Genomic DNA, 24,243 nt, shown 5'->3' with positions numbered 1-24,243 from the left:
CTAGCAGTGTCTGAGCACCTTGACTCTGAGCCTCAGGCCTTCTCCACCATCAGGGGAGCCTTTTCCCCAAGTTCTGCCCATGTCCTCTCCACCCACATCGAGCCAAGGAAGAGAGGACTCAGATGCCAGAGTTACAGCCATCACCTGGTTAGGACCCTGGGTCCTGTTCTTCCTACGTATGTCACCTCAGGCCAGTGCTCTGCCTTCTCTGAGCATCAGTTTACCTTTCTGACAAATGGGTACAGTTATAGAAACCCTTTCACAGCGTTGACATGAAGGTGAACTCAGCCCATGCAAGGAAGGGAAGAGAGCCAGGCCTCACCCTGAGCAAGCCCACAACAGTTGCTGTCAGATCTATTTTTACATTGTAGAGTAGATGTTAGGGGCTCCTGGAGAGACCCAGGCATAGGCGAAACTGATCAATATTTGACAGCCAGAGTGTGCAAGACTAACCACAGGACACTGTGGCTTACACCTGCCTAAGAGAGTCCCACAATAGGAGAGTCTCAAACTAGAGTCCCTGACATGTTGGTGTTGATGGCAGGAAGTGGAGGGTGGGAGCTGGCCTCCTCCTCTGGCCCCAGCTTTGACCTCTGCCATGCACCTCCCAAGACCTACCTCAAACGTGAGATAGTGTTCCTTCAGCCGGTATTCCTCTGCCTCCTTGGACTTGAGGCCTCTCTCCACTGGATGACATCTGGGCTCAGCCAGCTCTGCAGTCACCTGCCTCAACTTATTCTCATGAGACCGCAGCTGCTCCTCCTGCAAAGACAAGCCCAGGTCTGTGAGGTCTGGAATGTCACAGGGGTGGGCTAGCCCAGTCCCCCTGGAAGCAGCTTCGCCAAAGAGAAATCGGTGCTGACCAGAGTTCTCAAATTCATGCATAGGTGCAGAGGTAGGCTCTAGATGTGAAGGCTCCTCCCAGCTTCCTGTTTCCTCCCTCCTCACAGGGACATCAACCCTCCTCAGTGCCCCGCAGGCTCAGGAGATAAGAGAGCATGTGCATGTGAGTATACACACTGGGAAACAGACACCACCACTACAGCCCCTTGCATAGAATTCCACATGTGCACCCAAGCATGCCGGTTCAAGGGTCAGCCTGGCCCCCAGTTATCCCTACTTCTATGTAACACATACATCGTCCCACAACCATTCTCAAATACACATGACAGTTGCAGATCCAGACCACACCTGAGTAGACTTGTCACTGACAGGCCAGAGCACACACACCCTACTCATCACAGTGAGGAGGCCCTTTGAGCAATCTGCATGCATGGATGTGTGGATACACCTGTGATACAGGCATACAGGGGTGCATGTGGGCATACATGTGCTCATGTGATGTGTGTGTGTGTGTGTGTGTGTGTGTGTGTGTGTGTGTGTGGTGTGTGTCTGTGTTCACTGTGCACACACACACAGAGAAGCTTCATACAGACACAGAATGTCCTGAAGCTCTGTGGAGAAATAAAGGCCCTGATAGAAAGGGGCCAATGGCTGAAGGAGGAAGTTTGCAGGTCCCCAGCCCTCTGTTCTCAAGTTCTGGTCCATCCTTTATCCTTTCCTGTCCAAAATACCCTGAGAATCTGTAGCATTAGTAAGATGGGGTTTTCATAGCAATATAACTAAGCTATTTAAAGATAAAAAAGAATATCATCCTGGATAGTGTTACATCTGTTCCACACAACGTGGAATTATCTAAAAGGAAGGAAACTCAACTGAGAAAATGCTTCCACAAAATCCAGCTGTAAGGCATTTTCTTAATTAGATAGAAGAGGGCCCAGCCCATTGTGGGTGATGCCTTCCCTGGGCTGGGGGTCCTGGCTTCTATAAGAAAGCAGTCTGAGCAAGCCACAGGAAGCAAGCCAATAAGCAGCACCCCTCCATGGCCTGTGCATCAGCTCCTGCTCCAGGTTCCTGCTCTCGCTGCTTTTGATGATGAACTGTTCTATGGAACTGTGGGGGAAATAAACCCTGCCCTCCCCAAATTGCTTTTGGTCATGGTGTTTCATCACGGCCATAGTGACCCTAAGACAAATGTCAATACTGGACTGTTTCTAAAAAGTGAAAAATAGGAACTAGATAGATGGCCCCATGGTTAAGAGTGCTGGCTTCTCTCCCAGAGGACCTGGGTTCAATTCCCAGCACCCACATGTTGGCTCACAACCGTCTGCAACCCCAGTTCCTGGAGATCTTATGCCTTCATCTGGCCTCTGCAGGCACCAGGCACATGCATGGGACACAGACATACACACAGGAAAAACACCTATACACATAAAATAAAATAAAAAATGTCTCAAAAAATGTTTTATAGGAAAAGTGGAACACAAAGCTTGTGAAGACTGGAGGAACGGAACCCTCACACACTGTGGATGGACTGTGAATTAGTAAGTACATTTACTGAGGAAACTGTGGATGAAAGATCATCAAGAAACTAAAAGTAGTGGAGGCCAAGAGATAGCTCAGTGGGTGATCTGCTTACTGAACAAGTCTAATAACCTGAATTAGATCCCAGAACCCATGTAAAGGTAGAGGAGGGCCCAGACTCTGACATCCACACATACCATGCCATGTGTGCCCCACCCCCAACACATCATACACAAACAAAACAATAAATGAAATTAAAAAAAAAAAAAAAAGCTACCATATGCTCCAACTGTACCATTCCTGGGACTACACCCAAAGGAATCCAAGTCAGCGCACCTCAGCAATACTTGCACACCCATGCGTCTTGCAGCACTGTTCCCAAGAGCCAAGTGACAGAGTCGGCCTGGCTGTCTATCAACAGATGAATGGATATGGATATGGAAAATGTAGTGTATACACATGTGAAGTTTTATTCAGTTGTAAAGAATGAAATAATGGGGGCTGAAGAGGTAGCTCAACAGTTAGGAGCGCTTACTGCTCTTCCAGAGGAACCAGGTTCAGTTCCCAGCACTCACACCAGGTGGCAGATCACAACTGCCTGTTACCCCATTCCAGGGAATCCGATGCCCTCTTCTGGCCTCTGTGGGCACCTGCACACATGTGGTACAGATAAATTCACACAGGAACATACGCACTATACATACATTTTGAAATAGAAATGAAACTGTGTCATTTTAAGAAAATTGAGGGGGCTGGAGAGATGGCTCGTGATTAAGAGCACCGACTGCTCTTCCAGAGGTCCTGAGTTCAATTCCCAGCAACCACATGGTGGCTCACAACCATCTGTAATGAGATCTGGTGCCTTCTTCTGGCCTGCAGGGACACATGAAGGCAGAATACTGTATACATAATAAATAAATAAATCTTTAAAAAAAAAAGAAAAGAAAAGAAAATTGATAGAACTAAAGATTATGTTAAGCAGGATGTGACATACACACACATGCACACATATGCATAATGCACACATGAACATATACACACATGTGCACATACATGCCACATACAAATGCATGTGCACACACATACAAACGTGCACATGCATAAATGCACATGTACACACACATACATGCACACACACACAAAATAAATCTTGAAACAATCAAATAGAGCACTGGATGAAGGGTTAGCCAAGTCTCGCCTATCCTTTTGCCACATACAGCCTCTTAATTCACGCCACAGACCCACACAGCTACACTGCCTCTGTCAGGGAAGCTTGCCCATGCCACTCATCATAGAACTGTCTGGCCTCTGTGTGCCATGTCTGGGGGGGTCTCCATCTTCCCACCTGTGAGTGGGGGATGGAGTGGTAGAATATCTCTCCTTCCCTGGTGTTCCTCAGCCCAGGGCCTCATGACCCAGAGAAAGAGCTGAGCGGAGGCCAGCAGCCTAAGCCAGGAGCTTGTACCTGGCAGAGGCGAGTGGTACAGGAGGGCAGCAGGGGTCGACAGAACTTCTTCATGGAGCTGACAGCTGCTGGGAAGGCAGGTGCGGAGAAGATGGCAGCCACGAGGTTGATCCTCAGGATCCAGGACAGCATTTCTTCCTTGCTCCTGGGGACAAACGATAACATAAAAGGGCTCCAGGTTCTCACGATAGGACCTGCAGCCCTCCTCTCACCTGGCAGCCAGTACTCAGTAGGAAGTCTGGCAGAGAAGGCCCTAGTACCAAGGCAAGGCCAGGAAGGAAGAAGGAGGTGAGAGTGGGCAGCTGGGTGGATGAGCCTGGTCAGAACCGGATAGGGACTCCCATCTGAATTCCCACGAAATAAACCTGCTCCGGTCTGGACTGATGTCTCTTAGAGCCCATGCACCCCAGGGTCAGCTGCAGTGAACAAACCTCTGCCCAGCGTGCCCACTCGGTCCCCAGTCCTCACATACTAGTCTCCTTCATGGGAAGCTTGTCTGATATGTGAAAACCCCATTTCTAGTCACAGAGGATGGGGTGCAGCAGAGTAGGCCTTACAGGTCAAAGGTAGAGGGAGCCCTTCCCCAACACCCTCTGAGTCTCTGTCACGGATTGAGGCGGGGTCCATCATGCCAACCTTCAGGACTCCAGCATGCACCTGCAGCCCCTGCAGGCTTCTCGGACACAGCCTGACTCTGTGGGCCTAAGATGGGGCAAAGAGGTGGTGCCTCTGCCCAGCTTCCAGGTGGCAGAGAGGACCACACTGAGAACAGCTGCTCTGGAAGACTTGAAGCAGACACACCAAGTCTGTGGCTGTCAGCACAGGCAGCTGAGGTGTGCGCCCTGAGGCCAAGAGGGTGGAGCCCGCGGGACTGACCCGGCTCCGCTCCTACTTACGGTGCCTGGAAGAGGAAGACCCTCCAGTCTGCCGTCTTCAGCTTGAGCACGTTGGACTTCTTACTGTAGTCAGAAGCCCTGGTGGCCAGAGCATGGTGCACACGGATGGCATTCTTCAAGTCACCTTCAGACAGAGCCTTGTCGGGCCTGTACTCATCCTGAGTGAGGTACGGTGTGTCACTCTGGGCTGTGGCTTACTGCCCCACACATTCCATCATTATCTCCCTCTCACTCTGCCCTGCATTACCTCTACCCTCCTAGACCCCCAACAAGAGTCACTCCATGGACTCCCCACTCACATCCCACTCTGCCCCCGAGGCCTAACACTAATCCATTTGGCATTTCGGAGACCATTTCCCAAAACCCTCAAAGCTCCTGAGTGAGTCCAGGTCAGACCCTTAATAGAAGAAGGCCCGGACTCCTCTCTAGGCCTGCCCTGGCCAGAAGACCCTGAGTTGGGTACCACAGGCAGGGGCTGGATGAGACTGAGCAAGCCCCTTCTAGGTAAGGCTGAAGCGTCCTCCTTCCCTCTCACCTTCTGCAAGTACAGGATGGTCCCTTTGAGCACCGCATAGAACTTCTTCCAGCCACGCCTCCCACGGGGTGCTGAGGAGGGGAAAGGCACAGGTAGTGTGACTGCAACCTTCTGCCTCAGTAACTCCTACCCTGTCACCCCCTGCATGTCCACCTTCATGTGTGTCCCCAAAGGGATGGCCAAGGGTGGGCCCCTCCCACACCAGCATCCCCCCCAGGCCCCTTCCCCAGCCTGACACCCACTCCTCTTGCCGTCCATGTCAGCATGAGTCTTCCGGGTCAGCACGCCATGCTTGTAGGTGGTAGCGCTGAGAGCCTGCGGGACATCCAGGAACGGATTGCCACCATCCAAGATCCGAGTCACCTTCTTTGTGCCTGTCCCAAACTTGTCATCCACCAGCTCGGACAGGGATTTTCTCAGCTCATTCTCATCACTAGGAAGGTACCAGACCTGAGAGCCACCTCCTGAGGGGCCCTGCCCCCACCCCTTGCCGCAGCCTTTCCCATCAGCCACCCCTCTGGTATCAAGGTTGGAGACAAACGATTCCGGAATACAGCTCCAGGGATCTGACCCCTCCCCTTCATCTTCAGTCCTGACCTTCCATGTCCATTCTTTGATTCAGGGTCTCTGAGCTAACCTTCACCTTTAGCACAGAGTTGGAGACTTTCTTCAGGTCTCCTTCCGCCAACCTTCCTTCTCCTCTCCAGCCCCAGGAGCACTAGCCCCCTGCAGACAGAGGCTGTTGCACAAGCCATGCCAATATGCTGGAATAGTAGAACCATGGGGCAAGCCCCTGAAGTCCCAGCCTCCCATGGGAGCCCTGGGAGGATAGTGCCAGTTCTCTGCAGGGTTAGGGTCCCCGAGACTTAGGCCTCCACACATATCCAAAGGCACAATCTTCTCTGGGGAGCTAAGCTATGGGGCTCCCTCCAGAGCCTCTCACAACTTCACCAACCAGCAACACCTCCATCCCTCTTTGCTGATGGTTGTGCACAGCCTTTGTAGGTGAAGAAGTTGGAGCATTCGCTCCTTCCCACTGCCAAAAGCACAAACATCTTCCTACTGCTAGTGCTGTAGGAGACCTGTGCCTCCTGCCTTCCTTCTTCCCGAAAGGGAGAAAGCTGTCATTGACTGGGAACTCCACAGTATCCTCAGTACAGAAAAAGCCAGTCACAGACACTCATAGAACTAAATTCATGGTTGGATCTATTCTACAGCAATGTAAACTTTGCACACCTGTAATCCAGTCAGAAAATGAACCGGTAAGGGTGTTGCCGACTGGGTAGGGGCTGTCAGGGGCCTGGGTCAGGATAAATCAGCACCATGGAGAGTGGTCTGTATGTCCAGCCACTCCCTCTCCTGAGCGCCAATCTTACACACCCATACCCTTGATCACTACTCACATGGCCCATTCCAGCTTTTCATTCTTGATGGAGTTGTAAAGTGTCTGAATCCGGGCAGAGAAAAGGGAGAGAGAAAGTAGTTCAGGTGTAGAGTCAGAGACATCCCCATGTCTGTCCGCAATGCAGCTGTAATAGGCCTTAATAGAAGGCCCGGACCCCTCTCTAGGCCCGTCCTGGCCAGAAGACCCTGAGTTGGGTACCACAACTTGACTCATATTTGTGTGATGTCAGTTGACGGATAAATGAGTGGCTAGGTGGGTGTATGGATGGGTGATATCTCGTTATACAGTCATTACTGTCTGTCTAGCCAGGAGGCTGCAAGCTTCCCAAGGTCAATAATGTCTCTCTTGTTCACCACTGAATCCTCAACACAAAGTTTAGAATGTCACAGGATGGGTAGATAGATGGGATGTTGGGAAGTAAATGGATGGGTGTCAGAATGGATTAGTGGTTGGTATATATGAGTGTTTGGAGGGCTGGGAATGTAGCTCATTTGATAGATTGCTTATCTAGTGTTCATGAAGCTGTGGATTTGATGCCCAGGACCACATTAAACCAGCACAGAAGCACATCCCTGTAACCCCAGCACTTGGGAAGTAGAGGCAAGGGGACCAGAAGCTCAAGGTCATCTTTGGCAGCATAGTGAGTTGAAGGCCATTCTGAGCTACATGGAAAAAAAAAAAAAAGCAGTAGCTTTGGGGAACACTGGGTGGAATGGGTGAAGGGTGATACTTCTTGATAGATAATTATAGCAAAAAGAGATAAAGACAATGTTCTCTTTCAGTTTCTGTAACTCACACATAATAATTAGACATATCTTCCCTTAGCTTCACCATTCAATCCCTTCTAGCACCATAAGGAAATGAAAAGACTATCTAAAAATGAACTCATCATCTATGCATACCCCAAAATAAACCTGCTCTTCTTTATCCAAGGCCAAAACTTCACCCTGGGCCTCAGCCTCAGAAGAAAATTAATTTCTTTCATTGCTTATGATGGAGGAAGGAGTGAGCCTTTCCCTGTGGTTATGGTGATGGTGGGAGGGGGGGTATGGTGGTGGTGGTGGTGGTGGTGGTATGGTGGTGGTGTGGTGGTATGGTGGTGTGGTGGTGGTGGTGGTGGTGTGGTGGTGGTGGTAGTGGTGGTGTGGTGGTATGGTGGTGGTGTGGTGGTATGGTGGTGGTGGTGGTGGTGGTGGTGGTGGTGTGGTGGTGGTATGGTGGTGGTGTGGTGGTGTGGTGGTGTGGTGGTAGTGGTGGTGGTGGTGGTGGTGGTGGTGGTATGGTGGTGGTGTGGTGGTGTGGTGGTGTGGTGGTGGTGGTGGTGGTGTGGTGGTGTGGTGGTGGTGGTGGTGGTGGTGGTGGTGGTGGTGTGGTGGTGGTATGGTGGTGGTGTGGTGGTGTGGTGGTGTGGTGGTGGTATGGTGGTGGTGGTGGTGGTGTGGTGGTGGTGGTGGTGGTGGTATGGTGGTGGTGGTGGTGGTTTGGTGGTGGTGGTGGTATAGTGGTATGGTAGTATGGTGGTGGTGGTTTGGTGGTGGTGGTTTGATGGTGTGGTGGTGGTGGTGAGTGGCAGCCGTAACAACTGGTGATAGTAATGGCTATTGCTGTGGTAGAAATGGTGATGACTGGTGCACCAAAATCTGAGCACAGAGAGCCTCACTGTCTGTCTTTCCTGGAGAAGACGGAGCAGTCAGCTGAGGATCTAAGCAGTCTCCAACTCTGCCCCAGAGTGGTGTGGCCCTGGGGGCAGTGCTGTGGGGTCTAGAATGCCAAGACGCAGTGGGGCAGACGTTCATGTGGGGCAGGGCAGGGCGTCGGCAGAGAATACCTTCAACAGGTCTTTGGCAAAGTCGTGGCCATCGTTCAGCTGGTCCAAGTTGGCAATGAATTGCTGGCAGGACATCTTCTTGCCAATGTTCTGTCATGGAGAAATAGTTCTGCCTGAGAGTAGGGAAGAAGGCTGGTGTGGTCCACACCCCCTGCCCTGCCCAGCCAGACAGGATGAGGCAGCATGGTGAGCAGCAGTGAATGCAAAACTGTCCGGCTACTCCTTCATCTCCAAGGATTTACAAAACACTTCTGCATTCAAAGTCTATTTGATCCACAAGCAACATGAAAGGCTCTCCTCAAATTCTGGATAGCTGAGGGTGCCAGGTGCCTGCTCTGATCTGGGCATTGTACTGGACATGAGTTATCATATCTCCTTGTGACAAGGTAAGAAGCCTGAAGCATGAGAAGGTGAAGTGGTGTGCAAAGGCAGTGCAAGGGCCCAGTGTGTCTGACACCAGAGCCCATGCTCTCACCCACTCTCCCAAGCTCACTCAGCACCAGGACTTAAACACAGGCCTTTTGGTGCCTGAGCAGCTCTGTATATCCCACCATATTCTTACCCTCTCACCTGCACAGAGTGGGGTCAGGAAGACCTCCCAAAAGTAGGTCAAGTAAGGATTTTGGTCTTATGAAATCAAAAATCAATTACCACCAGCACATATGGGTGATCCACAGTGAGCTGGGTTGGCACAAAGAGAATCAGGTTCTCGTTGCTACAACTAAAGAGCTGGGGATGGATGGCTGCCCCCAAACTCTGTCTTTTGTTAACCTCTCACTAGCAGAAGGGCTCTAGGCTTCCACGCCCACCACCTGTCATTCACACTTTCAAAGTATCCTTGGAGAAGCCCTGTTGGAGAAGCCCTAGGTAGCACTTCAATGATTGGAGGATTTGTGAGTTGGTGTTTGCTCTAAGGCAATGTCTCCTCATATTTTATTATGGAATGTTAGCATCCCATGACATGGGAATATGTATTTCCTAAAATAAATAAGTAATAAATAAATAAATAAATAAATAAATAAATGATAAATAATAAATTATAGTCCAGCAAATTTATTTTCATATTTCAGAGCCTTGAACATGCTCATGCGTGCAGGGATTCTCCAAGGACAGATTTCCATGTGCATTGCCCCAAACTTCTTGATGTTAGCATTACTTTAACAAAGAATCTCGCCGGGCGGTGGTGGTGCACGCCTGTAATCCCAGCACTCAGGAGGCAGAGGCAGGCAGATCTCTGAGAGTTCGAGGCCAGTTCTGGTCTACAGAGTGAGTTCCAGGAAAGTCACAAAGCTACACAGGGAAACACTGTCTCGAGAAACAAAAACAAAAACAAAAACAAAGAATCTCCACTAACTTCGTGTAGGGCATTCATATACCACAGAAATAATGTGAAAAGTACTGCTGCAAGGTGAGTGTGTGTGTGTGTGTGTGTGTGTGTCTGTCTGTCTGTCTGTCTGTCTGTCTGTCACAGGGTCTCACCACATAGCAGAGGCTGACCTCAAACTTCAGATCTTCCTGCCTCAGCCTTTCAAATGTTGGGATTATAGATGTGATGGCTAGTTTTTTGTCACTTGACACAAGCTAGAGTCATGAGGGAAGAGGGAGCCTCAGTGAAGAAAATGTCTCCATCAGATTGTCCTGTATTTCTTAATTAGCGATTGATGTGGGAGGACCCAGCTCATTGTAAGTAGTTGGACCTCTAGCTAGGTGTGTTGTGCAACAGTTTCCTCCAGTATTAAAACATTTCATCACTCAGGGAAGTTCCTTAAGCAGGAAGATAAACAACTCAAGATAGTTTCAGGAAGTCCCTGAAACTGACCAGATTCATTAGGCTCCTCCCTGGCAAAGCAAACAATAAAAGCTGACAGTCCCTCTCAGATGAAGCCAAGCTACAAAGACTCTCAAAGAAAGCTGCCAACACTCTTAGGCCAGTCCAGATGCCTGGAAGAAGCAGAAACAGCCAAGCTTGCCTAGCAGAGGTTAGACTACCTAAGGTACCTGGAAAAATGCTCTCCAAACTGTTGAGCTGCCTGTAGGCTGTGCCGTGTGCTCGGGTTCCACACACACTGAGCATTCTCAGCCACTAAGAATACAAAAATCAAAAAATAGCTAGGTAATAGGCTGGGTGTGTAGCTCAGTTGATAAGAGTGTCTGCTTAGTTAGTATGTATGAAGCCTTAGGGTTGACTCATAACACCTCATAAACTGTGCATACTAATAATATATACCTGTAATCCCAGCACTTGAGGAGGCAGGAAGATCAGAAGTGCAAAATTATCCTCAGTAGTACAGTGAATTTGAGGCTAGCCTGGGCTATGTATGACTCTGTCTCAAAATAAATAAAATAATAATAAACACTTTTTTAACCTTAATAATGACATATCCTTATTACAAAGGATACCTTCACAATTAAAAAAAAAAAAACTGTTAGGGGTCTGGAGAGATGGTTCAGAGGTTAAGAGCACTTACTGTTCTTCCAGACAACCTGATTTGTCCCAGCACCCACACTGGGTGGTTGACAACCTTCTGTAATTCCAGCATCAAGAAAACTTATGCCCTCTTCTGACCTTTATGGGCATGCACATGTGGCACACATACATAACGGAACATAGACATACACCTGAGTAAAAATTAGCAGAAAAAGTTTTGGCTGAAGTGCTAATGGAACACCTGTGTGAAGACCCTAGAGAAACACAAAGCAAACATCAAGGTTAAGTTCCTGCCAATCCAGAAATGTAGAGCCCTGCACTGGGAAACTTTCCTTCTTGAGACATGGCCCAATGGCTGAGGAACCAAGTGACCCTATTAGAGTTCAGAACCCACCAAGGGCAAGGGGTCCTGAGAAATACCCCAGCCACATGTCAGAATTGAAACAAAGAAGGGAAATGCTATAATGAATTCTTCAGTCAGGAAGAAGATGAGTTCAGATGAAAGCATAAGGAAACAGGAAGTGTGGAGAAGTGGGAGGCATGAGGAAACAGGAAGTGTGGAGAAGTGGGAGGCATGAGGAAACAGGAAGTGTGGAGAAGTGGGAGGCATGAGGAAACAGGAAGTGTGGAGAAGTGGGAGGCATGAGGAAACAGGAAGTGTGGAGAAGTGGGGGCATGAGGAAACAGGAAGTGTGGAGAAGTGGGAGGCATGAGGAAACAGGAAGTGTGGAGAAGTGGGAGGCATGAGGAAACAGGAAGTGTGGAGAAGTGGGAGGCATGAGGAAACAGGAAGTGTGGAGAAGTGGGAGGCATGAGGAAACAGGAAGTGTGGAGAAGTGGGAGGCATGAGGAAACAGGAAGTGTGGAGAAGTGGGAGGCATGAGGAAACAGGAAGTGTGGAGAAGTGAGAAGCATGAGGAAACAGGAAGTATGGAGAAGTAGGAAGCATGGGTAAACAGGAAGTGTGGAGAAGTAGGAACCACAGAGGAACAGGAAGCTTGGTGTTAGCTCCCACAGCGGCAGCCTGCCTGGGTCGCCAGGCTCCAGAGGCACATGCACTCCCTAACAGTGTCCCCCAGGCACAGCTTGCTCTCTCCGGCCTATTCTGTCTGTCTGCCTGCCTCTCTCAGGTCCCCACTCTGAGATGACCCACACACACAACAAACCTCTTGCACTAACTGTTGCCTGTGGCGTGTTTGCTTAGTGGCACACCTTGGCAGGGCCCACCGAAAGGTACCCACTTCGCCTTTCTTTTTTAAATCATTACACTTGGGGAATCAGGAAGTGTAGAGATGTAGGGAGAGTGGGAAAAAGACAGCATAAGGAAGCAGGAAGCTGGAAGGAGAGGGGAGTGAGGGGAGCAGGAAGCGCGGAGAAGAATGAAACATGACAAGACAGAAAGCTGAGGGAGCAGTGAACGAACTTAGGTATCTTCATGTGCCACATGGCCCCAGAAGAGGCAAACACACTTTTAACAAGTCAGAAATGTACATCATAAACAAAAAAAAAAAAAAAAAAAAAAGAATCCTGAGGGCTGGGTATGTAGTTCAGTGGTAGAGTACTTGCCTACCATGGGCAAGGCCCTGGTTCAAATCCCCAGCACTGCCAAAGGCAGACTTTTTAAAAAAGAATTCTGAAAGTATGCACAACTAAGAAGATAACAAAGTAGGAAAACAGAAATCTAAAAAAAACGTAAACAATCTAAAAGTAGACACGGAAGGAGGAAAAAAGGAAGAATGGGCTGGAGAGATGGCTCAGCAGTTAAGATCACTGACTGCTCTTTCAGGGGACCTGGGTTCAATTCCCTGCACCCACAGGGCAGCTCACAACTCTCTGTAACTCCAGTTCTAGGCCATCTGACACCCTCAAACCAATGCACATAAAGTTAAATTATAAAAAAAAGAAAAAAAGAAAGAACAGATGAATGAAACAGAAAAGAAAAAGTAACTTGGCTTGTTTATTTATTTACATATTGCTTTGTTTTGTTTTAAAACAGGAACTCCATCTGTAGCCCAGGCTGGCCTCAAATTCTTGATGATTCTCCTGCCTCAACTTCTTGAGTGCTAGGACTAAAGGCATGTACCAAAACACAAGAATAAATCTGGTATATTTAAGTTAAAATTCATCATAATTCATTAAATGGTCAGATTAAAAGGAATTTATCAGAGCTAATATTTGTAAAGTATATGATGCAGGAGTCATATCCTAAATACAAATGAACAGACCTCTTGGGAGCCAAAAGTTAGGAAAGGGTACACCACACAACTAACATAACATCGCCAATACAGATCCACTGACGTCTGTAAGACAGCCCTGATGACAGGAAGCATTAACAGAGAAAGGGGGTGATGTTCCCATGGTAATAAGAGCATCATTCCAGCAGAAACATAATCACCGTAAACCAGCATACACCAAACAGCATACAGGACACAAAACTTGGCAGGCCCAGAAGATGGCACAGTCACTGTTTTGGTTGCAGATCTTAATACTACTTGTCAGACCCCAAAGAAACCTGGGACAAAGATCACTTCAGTATCTTGTGGCCTCCTGCCGAGCCTTACTTTTCTCACCCTGACAACCTGACCCCTTTGAGCTCTCCTCTCCTAGCTAATCTCTTCCCCTATGCAGATCCAGACTACATTTCCGCATCACACTAGTAGAACAGTGTTCTCCTTTTCTCGGGTTATGCCTCCCTCCTGGCTGGACCTGCTTGCATCTCTCTGCTCGGTGGGCCGAGTTGGACATCCTAACTCATATACATCACATTGAATGTAGCCCAGGCTCGCGCTCTTGAAACTCAGAGATTGCTCGTTATCTTCTGCCTTCCTTTGGTGGTCAGGGATCTAAAGGCATGCATTCCTCCATCCTACTACCCACCTTATCGGCCTCAGGTCATCCTGCTTAGCTCATCTATTTACTCTCCTCTCCTGCTAGGATTGTCAGATAACTGAACCTATAATCCAGACTTGCCTATCTGTCTGAAGAACTCTGCGCTACAAATGTTCCAGCCTGTTCACTTGTTTATATTGTCAGCTCATGTAGCCTTTCATAAAACACCTTCATACATTATAAACTCATGTCATTCGATTCCTTAGTTTGTCGGAGTATTGTGTTTACCCTACAATAAAAGCTTCTCCCTCAACGGACCCAGCGATTTATGTGTGCTCATGTTCCGCATTTCGTATGGACGATACTACTTCAATTAGCACAAGAAGGGTATCAAGTCATAGTAGCATCGAGAGGATGGCTCAGAGAAGTAACAAATCAAATGTCAGAGTTGGTTAACATTACTACCTTACAATTCACAATTTAGAAGTATTAATTTAAGATAGAGGCACCAGCTAAGTAGAACATATCTAAGGATCAATCTAGAACTTGAGATAGGGGCTGGCAGAGTAGCCGTTCATGATGGATTCACTAGTTTCTGACCCATCCTCGCACCCTGCTCTTCCAGAAATTTACCTCCGGTATTGTTCAGGATTTACTTATCCGTCTTAAGAAGCTAGAACTGAATGAACGCGAGCTCGATGTGAGGCTCACAGGTGGACCACTTCAGCAAGGTATTTAAATGAGAAAGAGTCATCTTGGTCTGCGTTCTTCCATTGAGTGTCTTGACACTTGGACGAGCACTCAAAAGGTCAGTTCTACACACCTGTAATACACTCAAATTAACTATAGATAATAAAGATGCGTTCTATATAGGTGACCACAAATACAGAACTGAATTCCATAGCAGACACAGCAACAAAATATGCATAATAAATAAATTAATCTTAAAAAGAAAAAAAAAAAAGATTGCCGATGAATTCGGATTTAGCCTAGATATTTCGTTGAAGATTATTGCGATTTTATCCTAAATATTCTGAAATTCTGAGAGCCAACTGTGTTAATCGGTTGTTTCTTGATATTAATATACGTTCCAGGCGACAATCCTAGAGCGATATGCCCCACAGTTTACAGATGAAATTAGGAAGTGTTTCCAAGGTATGTTCACTTCGTCTAGGTCCTAGTTTTTCTTTTTTTCAGTGAACATACTCTTGGAGAACACTTCCTAATTCACTCTGTAAATGTGGGGCATACCAGTGCCTGGCCAAAATATCACAAGAAAAGAAAACAGGTCAGTAATTCTTTAGGATAAAGATGCAAAAATCTTCAACGAAATACTGCAAACCGAATTCATCGGCATCTTTTTTTTTTTTCTTTTTAAGATTTATTTATTTATTATGTATATAGTGCTGTGTCTGCATGGCCAGAAGAGGGCACCAGACCTCATTACAGATGGTTGTGAGAATTGAGCTCAGTACCTCTGGAAGAGCAGCCAGTGCTCTTAACCTCTGAGCCACCTCTCCAGCCCTTCATCAGCATCTTAAAAGGACTATACACAGGTACTGTGAGATGGGTCAACAGGTAAAGGCACTTGGCCATCAAGCTCATGACCTGAGTTCTAATCCTAAAACCTATGTGATGGGAGGAAGAACCAACTCTCGCATGTTGTCCTCTGAGCTCCACACATGTACCATGTGCCCATTATCTCCTCTCAAAATAAATAAATGGGAAAACACATACTCGACAAAACTAGGAATCGAATGGACCATGTTTAAATGATGAAGGTGTTTATGAAAAGCCCACAGCTGACATAAAAACAGTGAAAGGCTGGAAGCATTTCCTCTAAAATCAGGAATATTTCCATACAAAATTGTACTAAGAGTCCTAGCCAAGTGGGTGTGGTGGTGCATGCCTTTAATCCCTGCACCAAGGAGGCAGAGATACGAGGCTCTCTGAGTTCAAAGCCAGCCTGGTCTTCAAAGTGAGTTTCAGGACAACCAGGGTTACCGTACAGAGACCTGTCTCATAGATAGATAGATAGATAGATAGATAGATAGATAGATAGATAGATAGATAGAAAGATAGATCCTACTCAGAGTGATTACGGGGGAAAATCCAATTAAAAAGGGGAGAGTTCTTTACCTTTATATGATTTTATATTCAGAAAATGCTAAAGATCTGGGAAAAGCATTAAAACTTATTAACACATTTATTGAAGTTACAAAACGTAAGAGCAATGTATAAAAATCAGTTGTATTTCTTTTTTCAAGATTTTTTAAATGTAGCATGTGTTAGACCATGTGTGGTAGTGCAATCCTTTAATCCCAACACTGGGGAGGTAAAGGCAGGTGATTCTCAGTGATTTCAAGGCAAGTCTGGTCTATATAGCAAGTTCTAGGCCAGCCAAGGTTACATAGTGAGACCCTGACTCAAAAGACAAAAATGTGTGTGTGTGTGTGTGTGTGTGTGTGTGTGTGTGTGTGAGAGAGAGAGAGAGAGAGAGAGAGAGAGAGAGAGAGAGATGTTTGAGAATCTCATAGATCCAAATAATGTGTTTTGATCAAATCTACCCCCAGGCCCTACTCTCCAACTGCTCCCCTACTCCCACCACCGTTTCCCCCCTCCCAACTTCATGGGCTCATTTTTTCCACCCACCCAGTCCACAAGCTGCATGTATGTGTGTGTACATAGGTGTTGGGCTCCCCACAGGAGCATGGGCAGCTCCTCAAAAGTTGCATCCCTGAAGCAAACCAGCTCTCCCTTGCTCAGCAGCTGTCAATTGCCAATCACTTCTCATCTAAGGGTGAAATTTCTCGAGCCCCTCCCCTTCCATGCTGGGCTTTTGGCTGGCTCAATCATGTGTGGTTCATGTACATGCAGCCATAGCTGATGTGAGTTCTTATAACACGTATCTTAAAAGGTCTTATCATAAAAAACCCAGAGCCAGATAGATATTGGGGTGAAAGCTGAAAGATCAGAGAAGCAGAACAGCCAGCCACTAGCTTACCTCTACGAAATCCTCAGCCTCAAGAGAGTGAGTTCCTGTTTCCTCATGCCTTATACACCTTTCTGTGTCCTGCCATATTACTTCCTGGGATTAAAGGTGTGTGTCACCGCTGCCTGGCTCTGTTTCTCTCATGTAGCCCAGTGTGGCCTTGAACTCACAGAGATCCAGACAGATCTCTGCCTCCAGAGTAACAGGATTAAAGCTGTGTGTGACCACTGCCAGAACTCTATGTCTCATTTAGTGACTGGCTCTGTCCTCTGATCCCCAGGTAAGCTTTATTGGGATCCACACTATATCACCACAAACTCTTGTGTGTAACTGCCCTCTCATGTCTAGAAAACACTATTTTGCTGCGGTTACCCACTACCTCTGGCTCTTACAGTCTTTATGTCCCCTCTTCCATTGTTTATCCTGAGCCTTGGGAGGAGGGGGTATAATACTGATAACCAACTTAGGCCTAAGCACTCCCCAGCCTCTCATTCTCTGCACATTGACCAGTTGTAGGTCTCTGCAGCAGTCACCATCTCCAGTAAAAAGAAGTTGCTCTGATCAGCTAGATAGATGATCTAATCCATGGATATAAAAACAAATGTTTAGGGAGTTTTAATACTACGTCCATGCAGCGGAATGACAGCAGTAGGTTCTCTCCTGGAGCCTCTGACCTACCCAGCAATTCCTGGCATAGTTAAAGGTATCGGGCATGCATCTGTCCTGTGGAGCAGACCTTAAGTGCAAGCAGAGGTGGTTGGTTACTCCCATAACAATTATTCCACTATTGCACCAATAAACATAATCCTTCTAGGCTAGTATTATTATAATTTGCAGTGTTTACAGTTGGGTAAAACTGTTGATGACTTGTCTCCCCAAATAGTGTGCATAGCACCTTCCAATATTATGGCACCTAGCCAATCGGGATAAAGCTTCCAGATCAGTACTAGTTTGATTTCTGTGACTCAAGTATAAGTGTCTTCAGCTATTGGGTCCTACCATCAAGTGTAGTGGAACATTAGTTTAAGATATGTTACATTTGTGCTATGGAATGTTTGTTTAATGATGCAAAATGTATTGCATTCTTTTATGTTGCCTTTGTCTAACTCTGTAAAGCTGTGTTACTGTGCCTGCCTAAAACACCTAAATAAAGGTCTAATAAAGAGCTGACTGGCCAATAGCTAAACAGGAGAGAGAAACAGGTAGGACTGCCAGGCAGAGAGAGCAAATAGGAGGAGAAATCTAGGCTCAGGGGGAGAGAAGAGAAGAAGTGAGAAAAAGAGGAGAGGAGAACGCCAGGAGCCAGCCACGGAGTAAGAAGAAAAGAAAGACATATAGAATAAAGAAAGGTAAAAAGCCCAGAGACAAAATATAGAAGAAGAAGAAGAAGAAGAAGAAGAAGAAGAAGAAGAAGAAGAAGAAGAAGAAGAAGAAGAAAAACAGGACAATTTAAGTTAAGTCAGAAAAGCTGGCTAGAAACAAGCCAAGTTAAGGCTGGACGTTCATAAGTAAGAATAAGTTTCATGTATTTATTTGGCAGCTGGGTGGCGGGCCCTCAAAGAGAAAAAAATAAAAGCAACTATAATCAAGTTCTGGAAGACAACCAAGAGCAATAGCAATAGTTAGTAATGTTTGGGGTACCTATAGAGCCCCCTGACTAACAACTTGAAGAGAGGTAACCAGTATCTGGCACTGGGCTTAATTTTTTAAGTTACATTTAGTGTGTGTGTGTGTGTGTGTGTGTGTGTGTGTGTGTACACATATGCCCAGTATATGCATGAAGAATACACATACGACAACTTGTAAGGGTCATTCTCTCCTTCCACCATGTGGGTTTCTGGATCAGCCTGGGTCATCAGGCTCAGCAGCAGGCACCTTTACCTTTCCCAACCAACCTCAACACTTTTTTCAATTAAAAAAAAAATGTTTTAAATGTGCTATTGTGTGTAAATGCATAATATATGTTGGGGGTGTTGGGGTGTAATCCACAGCACACGTGTGAAAGTCAGAGGGAGACTTTGCAGAGTTGGTTCTCTCCTTTCACCTTTACATGGGTTTGAGGGATAGAACTCAGGTCACACACTTGTGCATCAAGTGCTTTCTCCTACTGAGCCATCTCCACGGCCTACGTTGGATTTGTGTATACTAGCTGTGAACCATTAGAAAATAAAGTTCAGGAAACTTCTATTTACAGCAGCATCAACAAGAATAAAATGAGGGAGCTGAGGAAATGGACCTGTCAGTCAAGTACTTGGGTGCAAGCATGAGGACCTGGAAATGTAATCCCAGCACCCACATGAAAGCCAGCATGGCAGTGTGTGTCTGTAATCCCAGCACTAGGGGAGACAGACGGGAGGATCCCTGCTGGCTACTCTCAATCAGTGAGCTCCAAGTTCAGTGAGAAACACGGTCTCAGAAAATAAGATGGAAAGTGACTGGAGAATGTCCCCCAGTGTCCATCTCTGACTTCCATACACACACACACACACACACACACACACACACACACACACACACACACTGCATAAAATAAACTAGGCATAGAGTACTTCACTCCTAGAATTCCAGCACAAGCAAGGCCAAGGCAGGAGGATCATGAGTTCAAGACCATCCCAGGCTACATATTGAGTTCCAAACCAGCCTAGGATACGTGAGATCCTGTTCAAAACAGTAAAAAATAATAAAATGCCAATATATTTAACCAAGGAAGCTGGGCATGGGGGCTCAAGCCTGTAATTCCAGCACCCAGGAAGCTAAGGCGGGTTGGGGTGGGGGAGTAGAGACCCACAAAGAGCTTGAGACACTCTGAGCTACATAGTGAGTTCCAGGCTCTGATCTACAGCTTGAGGCCCTGGTTCGAATAAAATTCAACCAAGGAGATGAAAGGTTTGTATACTCAAAACTACAAAAGAGTTCTAAAATGAATTAAGAAGGTATAAATCCACAGGAAGACATCCTTTGTTCATGGATTAGGAAGACTTAGCATTGCTAAAATGGCAATTCTCCCCAAACCGACCTGAATACTCAAGCTGATCTCCATTAAAATCTCTATGCTCCCCCAACCCCCACACACCCTCACACCCCACACCCCCACACACCTCACACCCCCACACACCTCACACCCCATACCCCCACACCCCACCCCCACACCCTGACAACCCCACTTCTTCAGAAATGCAAAAGCCAATCCTTACATTTATAGGGAACTGCAAGAGATCACCCCCTCACTCAGTCTTCAGCAAAGAAGAATAGACCTCACCCATCAAACTTCCTGACTGAGAACTCCCTAGAAAGCCACAGTAGTGAAAACATCCATCGGGCACTCACCTAAGAAGAGCTGTAAACCTATCATTTCTGTCTGCGATAAGGCTTCCAGGCTGGCTTCAAATTCACTATATAGACAAGGGTGGCCTTGAACTTCTGATCCTCCTGCCTCCACCTCCCAAGTGGTGGGATCATAGGTGTGTATGACCACCTCCAGTTCTGTGGATACTGGGCATGGAACTGAGGGTCTCATGACTTCTAGAGAAGAGCTCTTTGAGCTGAGCCCCCAGCCTCTAATTTACTATCCATCAATTCGTTGCTGCTGTTGTTGTTTGAGATAGGATCTATTGTAGCACAAGTAGCCTAAACCCTGGGATCTGCCTGCCTCAACCTCTTGAGTGTTGAGTACTGGTACATAAACACCATGCTTACCAATAGACTAGATCTTAACAAGTCTGCCAAGACTGTGTGATGGGAAGATAATCGTCTGCATCAATGATGCTGGGACCAGATGTCCAAATGCAAATGGATGGAGTTGAATCTGTATCTCACACTGCATATCATTACTCAGAATAGAATTTAAAACTAAGTGTAGGGCTGGGGCTCAGTGGGAGAGTGCTTGCCTAGCACACTTGAGGCCCTAAATTCAATCCTCAGTGCTGAAGAAAACCAAAATAAATAAATAAAAGTTCAAAACTAGGTAGAAGAACAAAAAGTCTCAGAAGAAAACAGGGCAAACCTTCACGGCCTTGGATCTGGTGATGGTGTCTTTTTTATGCTTGTCTGTTTGTTTGTTTGTTTGATACAGGGTCTCACTATGTAACCTTAGCTGACCTAGAACCAAACATGTAGACCAAGCTGAGTTCAAGCTCTCAGAGCTATACCTGCCTCTGTCCCCTGAGTCCCAAGATTAAAGGCATGCGCCACCACAACACTGGTAATGGTTTCTGATTCATGATGCCCAATGCACAAACAAAAAGAGACAGCTGCAGGGCTGGGGCAAGGGCACAGTCAGTAATATACCTGCTGAGCAAGCATGAAGACCTGAGTTCAAGCCCAGCACCCATGTAAAAAGTCTGGTCTGGTGGTACATGCTTTAATCCCAAGGCTGGAGAAAAAGGGACCAGAGGATTCCTTGAGCTTGCTGGCTAGCCACCCTAATGTAATCAGTGAGTTCCAGGTCCCAGTGATACCCTGTCTTTAAAAAAAAAAAAAAAAAAAGATGGGCCAGGCGGTGGAGGGTGGTGGCACACACCTTTAATCCCAGCACTCAGGAGGCAGAGCCAGGCAGATCTCTGTGAGTTCAAGGCCAGCCTGGTCTACAGAGCAAGATCCAGGACAGCCAGGGCTACACAGAGAAACCCTGTCTGAAAAGCAAAAACAAAAAACAAAAAACAAAAAAACAAAACAAAAAAGATGGATGGCTCCAGAGGACTCACACTCCAGACAGACCTCTGGCCTGTTCCACACATATGTACACACAGATTCACACACACACATACATACATGTACTCACAGACACACCCAAAGAGAAATGAATTGGAATGTCATTCAAATCTTAAAAACATCACAAGACTATCAAGAGAGTGAGAAAGAGAATAAGCCAACAACCAGTAAGATTCGAGAAAACATCTGCAGGTCAAATGCCTGACAGGAGTCCAGAGTTCTGAACACAGAAAGCCAGCAGAATGCTGCAGCTACAAAAACCGTTGTTTAAACTGGACAAGGGACCCAGGCCTGGCGGTGCATGCCCATAACCCGGCACTTTAAAAGGTTGAGTCAAGAGAGCTGTGAGTTTGTACCCAGCCAACGCTATAGAATAAAGAATAAATAAAATGAAGTGGGCAAAGGACCTGAACAGACATTCCGAAGAACACACACCAATGGCCATCAGGCACATGGGAAGCAACTCAGTACTGTAGTCATGGAGACAGGTGAATCAGAACAACATCGGAGCTGTAGCTCAGAGGTAGAGCACTCACCAGGCATGAGCAGAGCCTGGGCTCGATCCCTAGCACCAAAATCAAACTGAAAGACTAAAGTGGTATTCCACATCCACTAAGATGTCAATAATATTTCCAAAATGGTAAGAAAGGTCAATTTGCTGTTGACAGTTGGAACTCTTGTGTATCGCTGGAGGGATAGGAAATATTTAACCAATGTGCCTCAAATATAAAAATATACATAATTCAGCAAGCCTACCTTGAGCATATGCCCAAAAGAAATGGAAAACTGAGGACCAGCCGATGCCTCAGCAGGTAAAAGCACTTGCTGCCAAACCTGTTGGTCTTAGTTCTATCCCTGGGAGACCCACATATAGGAAGAGGAGGACCAGCTCCTGTAAGTTGACCTCTGACCTCCACATGTGCACCACACACACACACACACACACACATACACACATACACACACATATACACACACATACACACACACATACACATACACACACACACACACACATACACACACATACACACACACACACATACACACACATACACACACACACATATACACATACACACACATACACACACACACACATACACACACACACATACACACACACATACACATACACACACACACACACACACACACACACACACACACATACACATACACACACACACACATACACACACACATACACATACACACACACACATACACACATACACACACACACACACACACAAATAGATGTTTTGGTAAATAGTTAAAAAAAAGAATTGAGGTAGGTGTGGTAGCAACTGCCCCTAATCCCAGCACTTAGAAGGCAGAGGCAGGCAGTTTAGACCTCTGTAAGTGTGAGTTCAGCCTGGTCTACATAGCAAGTTTCAGGCCAGCCAGAGCAAAATATGAAACCCTTTCTCAACAACAACCAAAATTGAGAACAGGTATACAAACTAAAACTTACACACAAATTTTCATAATTTCACATGTATATCTATGTATGTCCTATGTGGCATATCCATGCAATGATACACTATTTATCCATAAACAAGAATAAAGTACTGGCACATGATACAACATGAATGATCCTTGAAAACATGTCAAGTGAAACAAGCCAGACACAGAAGATCAAGTGTTGTACAATTCTGCTCACACAAAATATTTACAACAGACATCCACACAGGCGGGAAGCATGTCCACATTACCAGGGAGTGGGGAGAGGTAAGGAGGTGTGACTGATGGCAGGTTTGAGGCTTATTTTGAGAGTGAGGAAAAATTCTGGAATGGGTCAGTAGTGCTGGGTGCACACCAATGAGAATGCCCTCGATGCCGCTGCATTCTGTGTTCTTAAGTGGTTAAAATAGTCAGCACCTGCTGCTGTATTTCACCACAATGAAGTTAATCAGTGATGTACACAAGACTTCCACATCATGGAATGCCTGACCTTATTGACATATAAGGACATCATAGTCACTCTAGAAAACACACTCCAAGTCAGACCCTTCACTAAAGTCCACCTCTCTCTAGGCCAAAAAGCAAGACTCGCCAAGATTCGGAAAAAAGAAAAAGACACACCAAAGAAGTTATTTGCTTTAAAGTAATATTGGGGGCTGGAGAGATGGCTCAGAGGTTAAGAGCATTAGCTGTTCTTCCAGAGGTTCTGAGTTCGATTTCCAGCAACTACATGATGGCTCATGACCATCTGTAATGAGATCTGGTGCCCTCTTCTGGCCTGCAGTCATACATGCAGACAGAACACTCTATACACAATAAATAAATAAATCTTTTAAAAAAATTAAAAAATAAAAATAAATAAAGTAATATTGATAGTAGACAGCCTCCAGGCAAAAAGACATGTCCAGGGGCAGGGGACCCAGATGACAGCACAGCCCAAGAAGGTGTACGGTTGGGAACCCTGAATGCCCAGTGTCTCCTTGTTCCCATCTCCATCAACAGGACCTCCCTCGGGTCCCGGGCCCTGGAGTCTCTTTCCCACAGCCTCTGTCCCCTAGCAGGAACAAGCCACAGCTAGTTTCTCCACAGCACCATCTCATGACTATGACCCTGGCTCTCTCAGGCCAGGGCAGCCATCTCTCTAAGTCCACATCCTTGCCCAGAGTAGAGGCTGGCTGGGGTTAGGTGCTACCCGGGCGGCTATTTGGAGAGTGACACTTGGCGATCACCTTTGACCCAGGGCAGCCAGCCTTTTCCTGAAAATCTGCCATGACACTGAGGTAAGAGCAATCCTAGCCTGTTTTCATGGCTCACTTGGAAGGAA

The 24,243-nt window shown here is 46.5% G+C and overlaps 1 protein-coding gene across 3 annotated transcripts in view; it reads right to left on the bottom strand.

Annotated features, from left to right (window-relative positions):
* Psd2 (pleckstrin and Sec7 domain containing 2) overlaps positions 1-24,243 on the bottom strand; it is a 58,425-nt gene that overhangs the window by 3,018 nt on the left and 31,164 nt on the right. For 2 of the 3 annotated variants that reach the window (XM_036204527.1, XM_036204528.1), the window contains 7 exons: positions 8,494-8,584; positions 6,664-6,707; positions 5,503-5,693; positions 5,261-5,331; positions 4,726-4,883; positions 3,830-3,974; positions 619-762 (listed from right to left, as the gene is read on the bottom strand). In XM_036204527.1, the coding sequence (XP_036060420.1) occupies positions 619-762; positions 3,830-3,974; positions 4,726-4,883; positions 5,261-5,331; positions 5,503-5,693; positions 6,664-6,707; positions 8,494-8,584 (844 nt within the window). The remainder of the gene's footprint in view (positions 1-618; positions 763-3,829; positions 3,975-4,725; positions 4,884-5,260; positions 5,332-5,502; positions 5,694-6,663; positions 6,708-8,493; positions 8,585-24,243) is intronic. The other variant, XM_036204529.1, reaches the window with a different exon arrangement.

The sequence above is a fragment of the Onychomys torridus genome, chromosome 13 (genome assembly GCF_903995425.1).
Source record: "Onychomys torridus chromosome 13, mOncTor1.1, whole genome shotgun sequence".
In the NCBI taxonomy this organism is placed as follows: domain Eukaryota; kingdom Metazoa; phylum Chordata; class Mammalia; order Rodentia; family Cricetidae; genus Onychomys; species Onychomys torridus.
The sequence above is the reverse complement of the archived record's forward strand: the minus strand, read 5'-3'. Positions and strand labels throughout refer to the sequence as shown.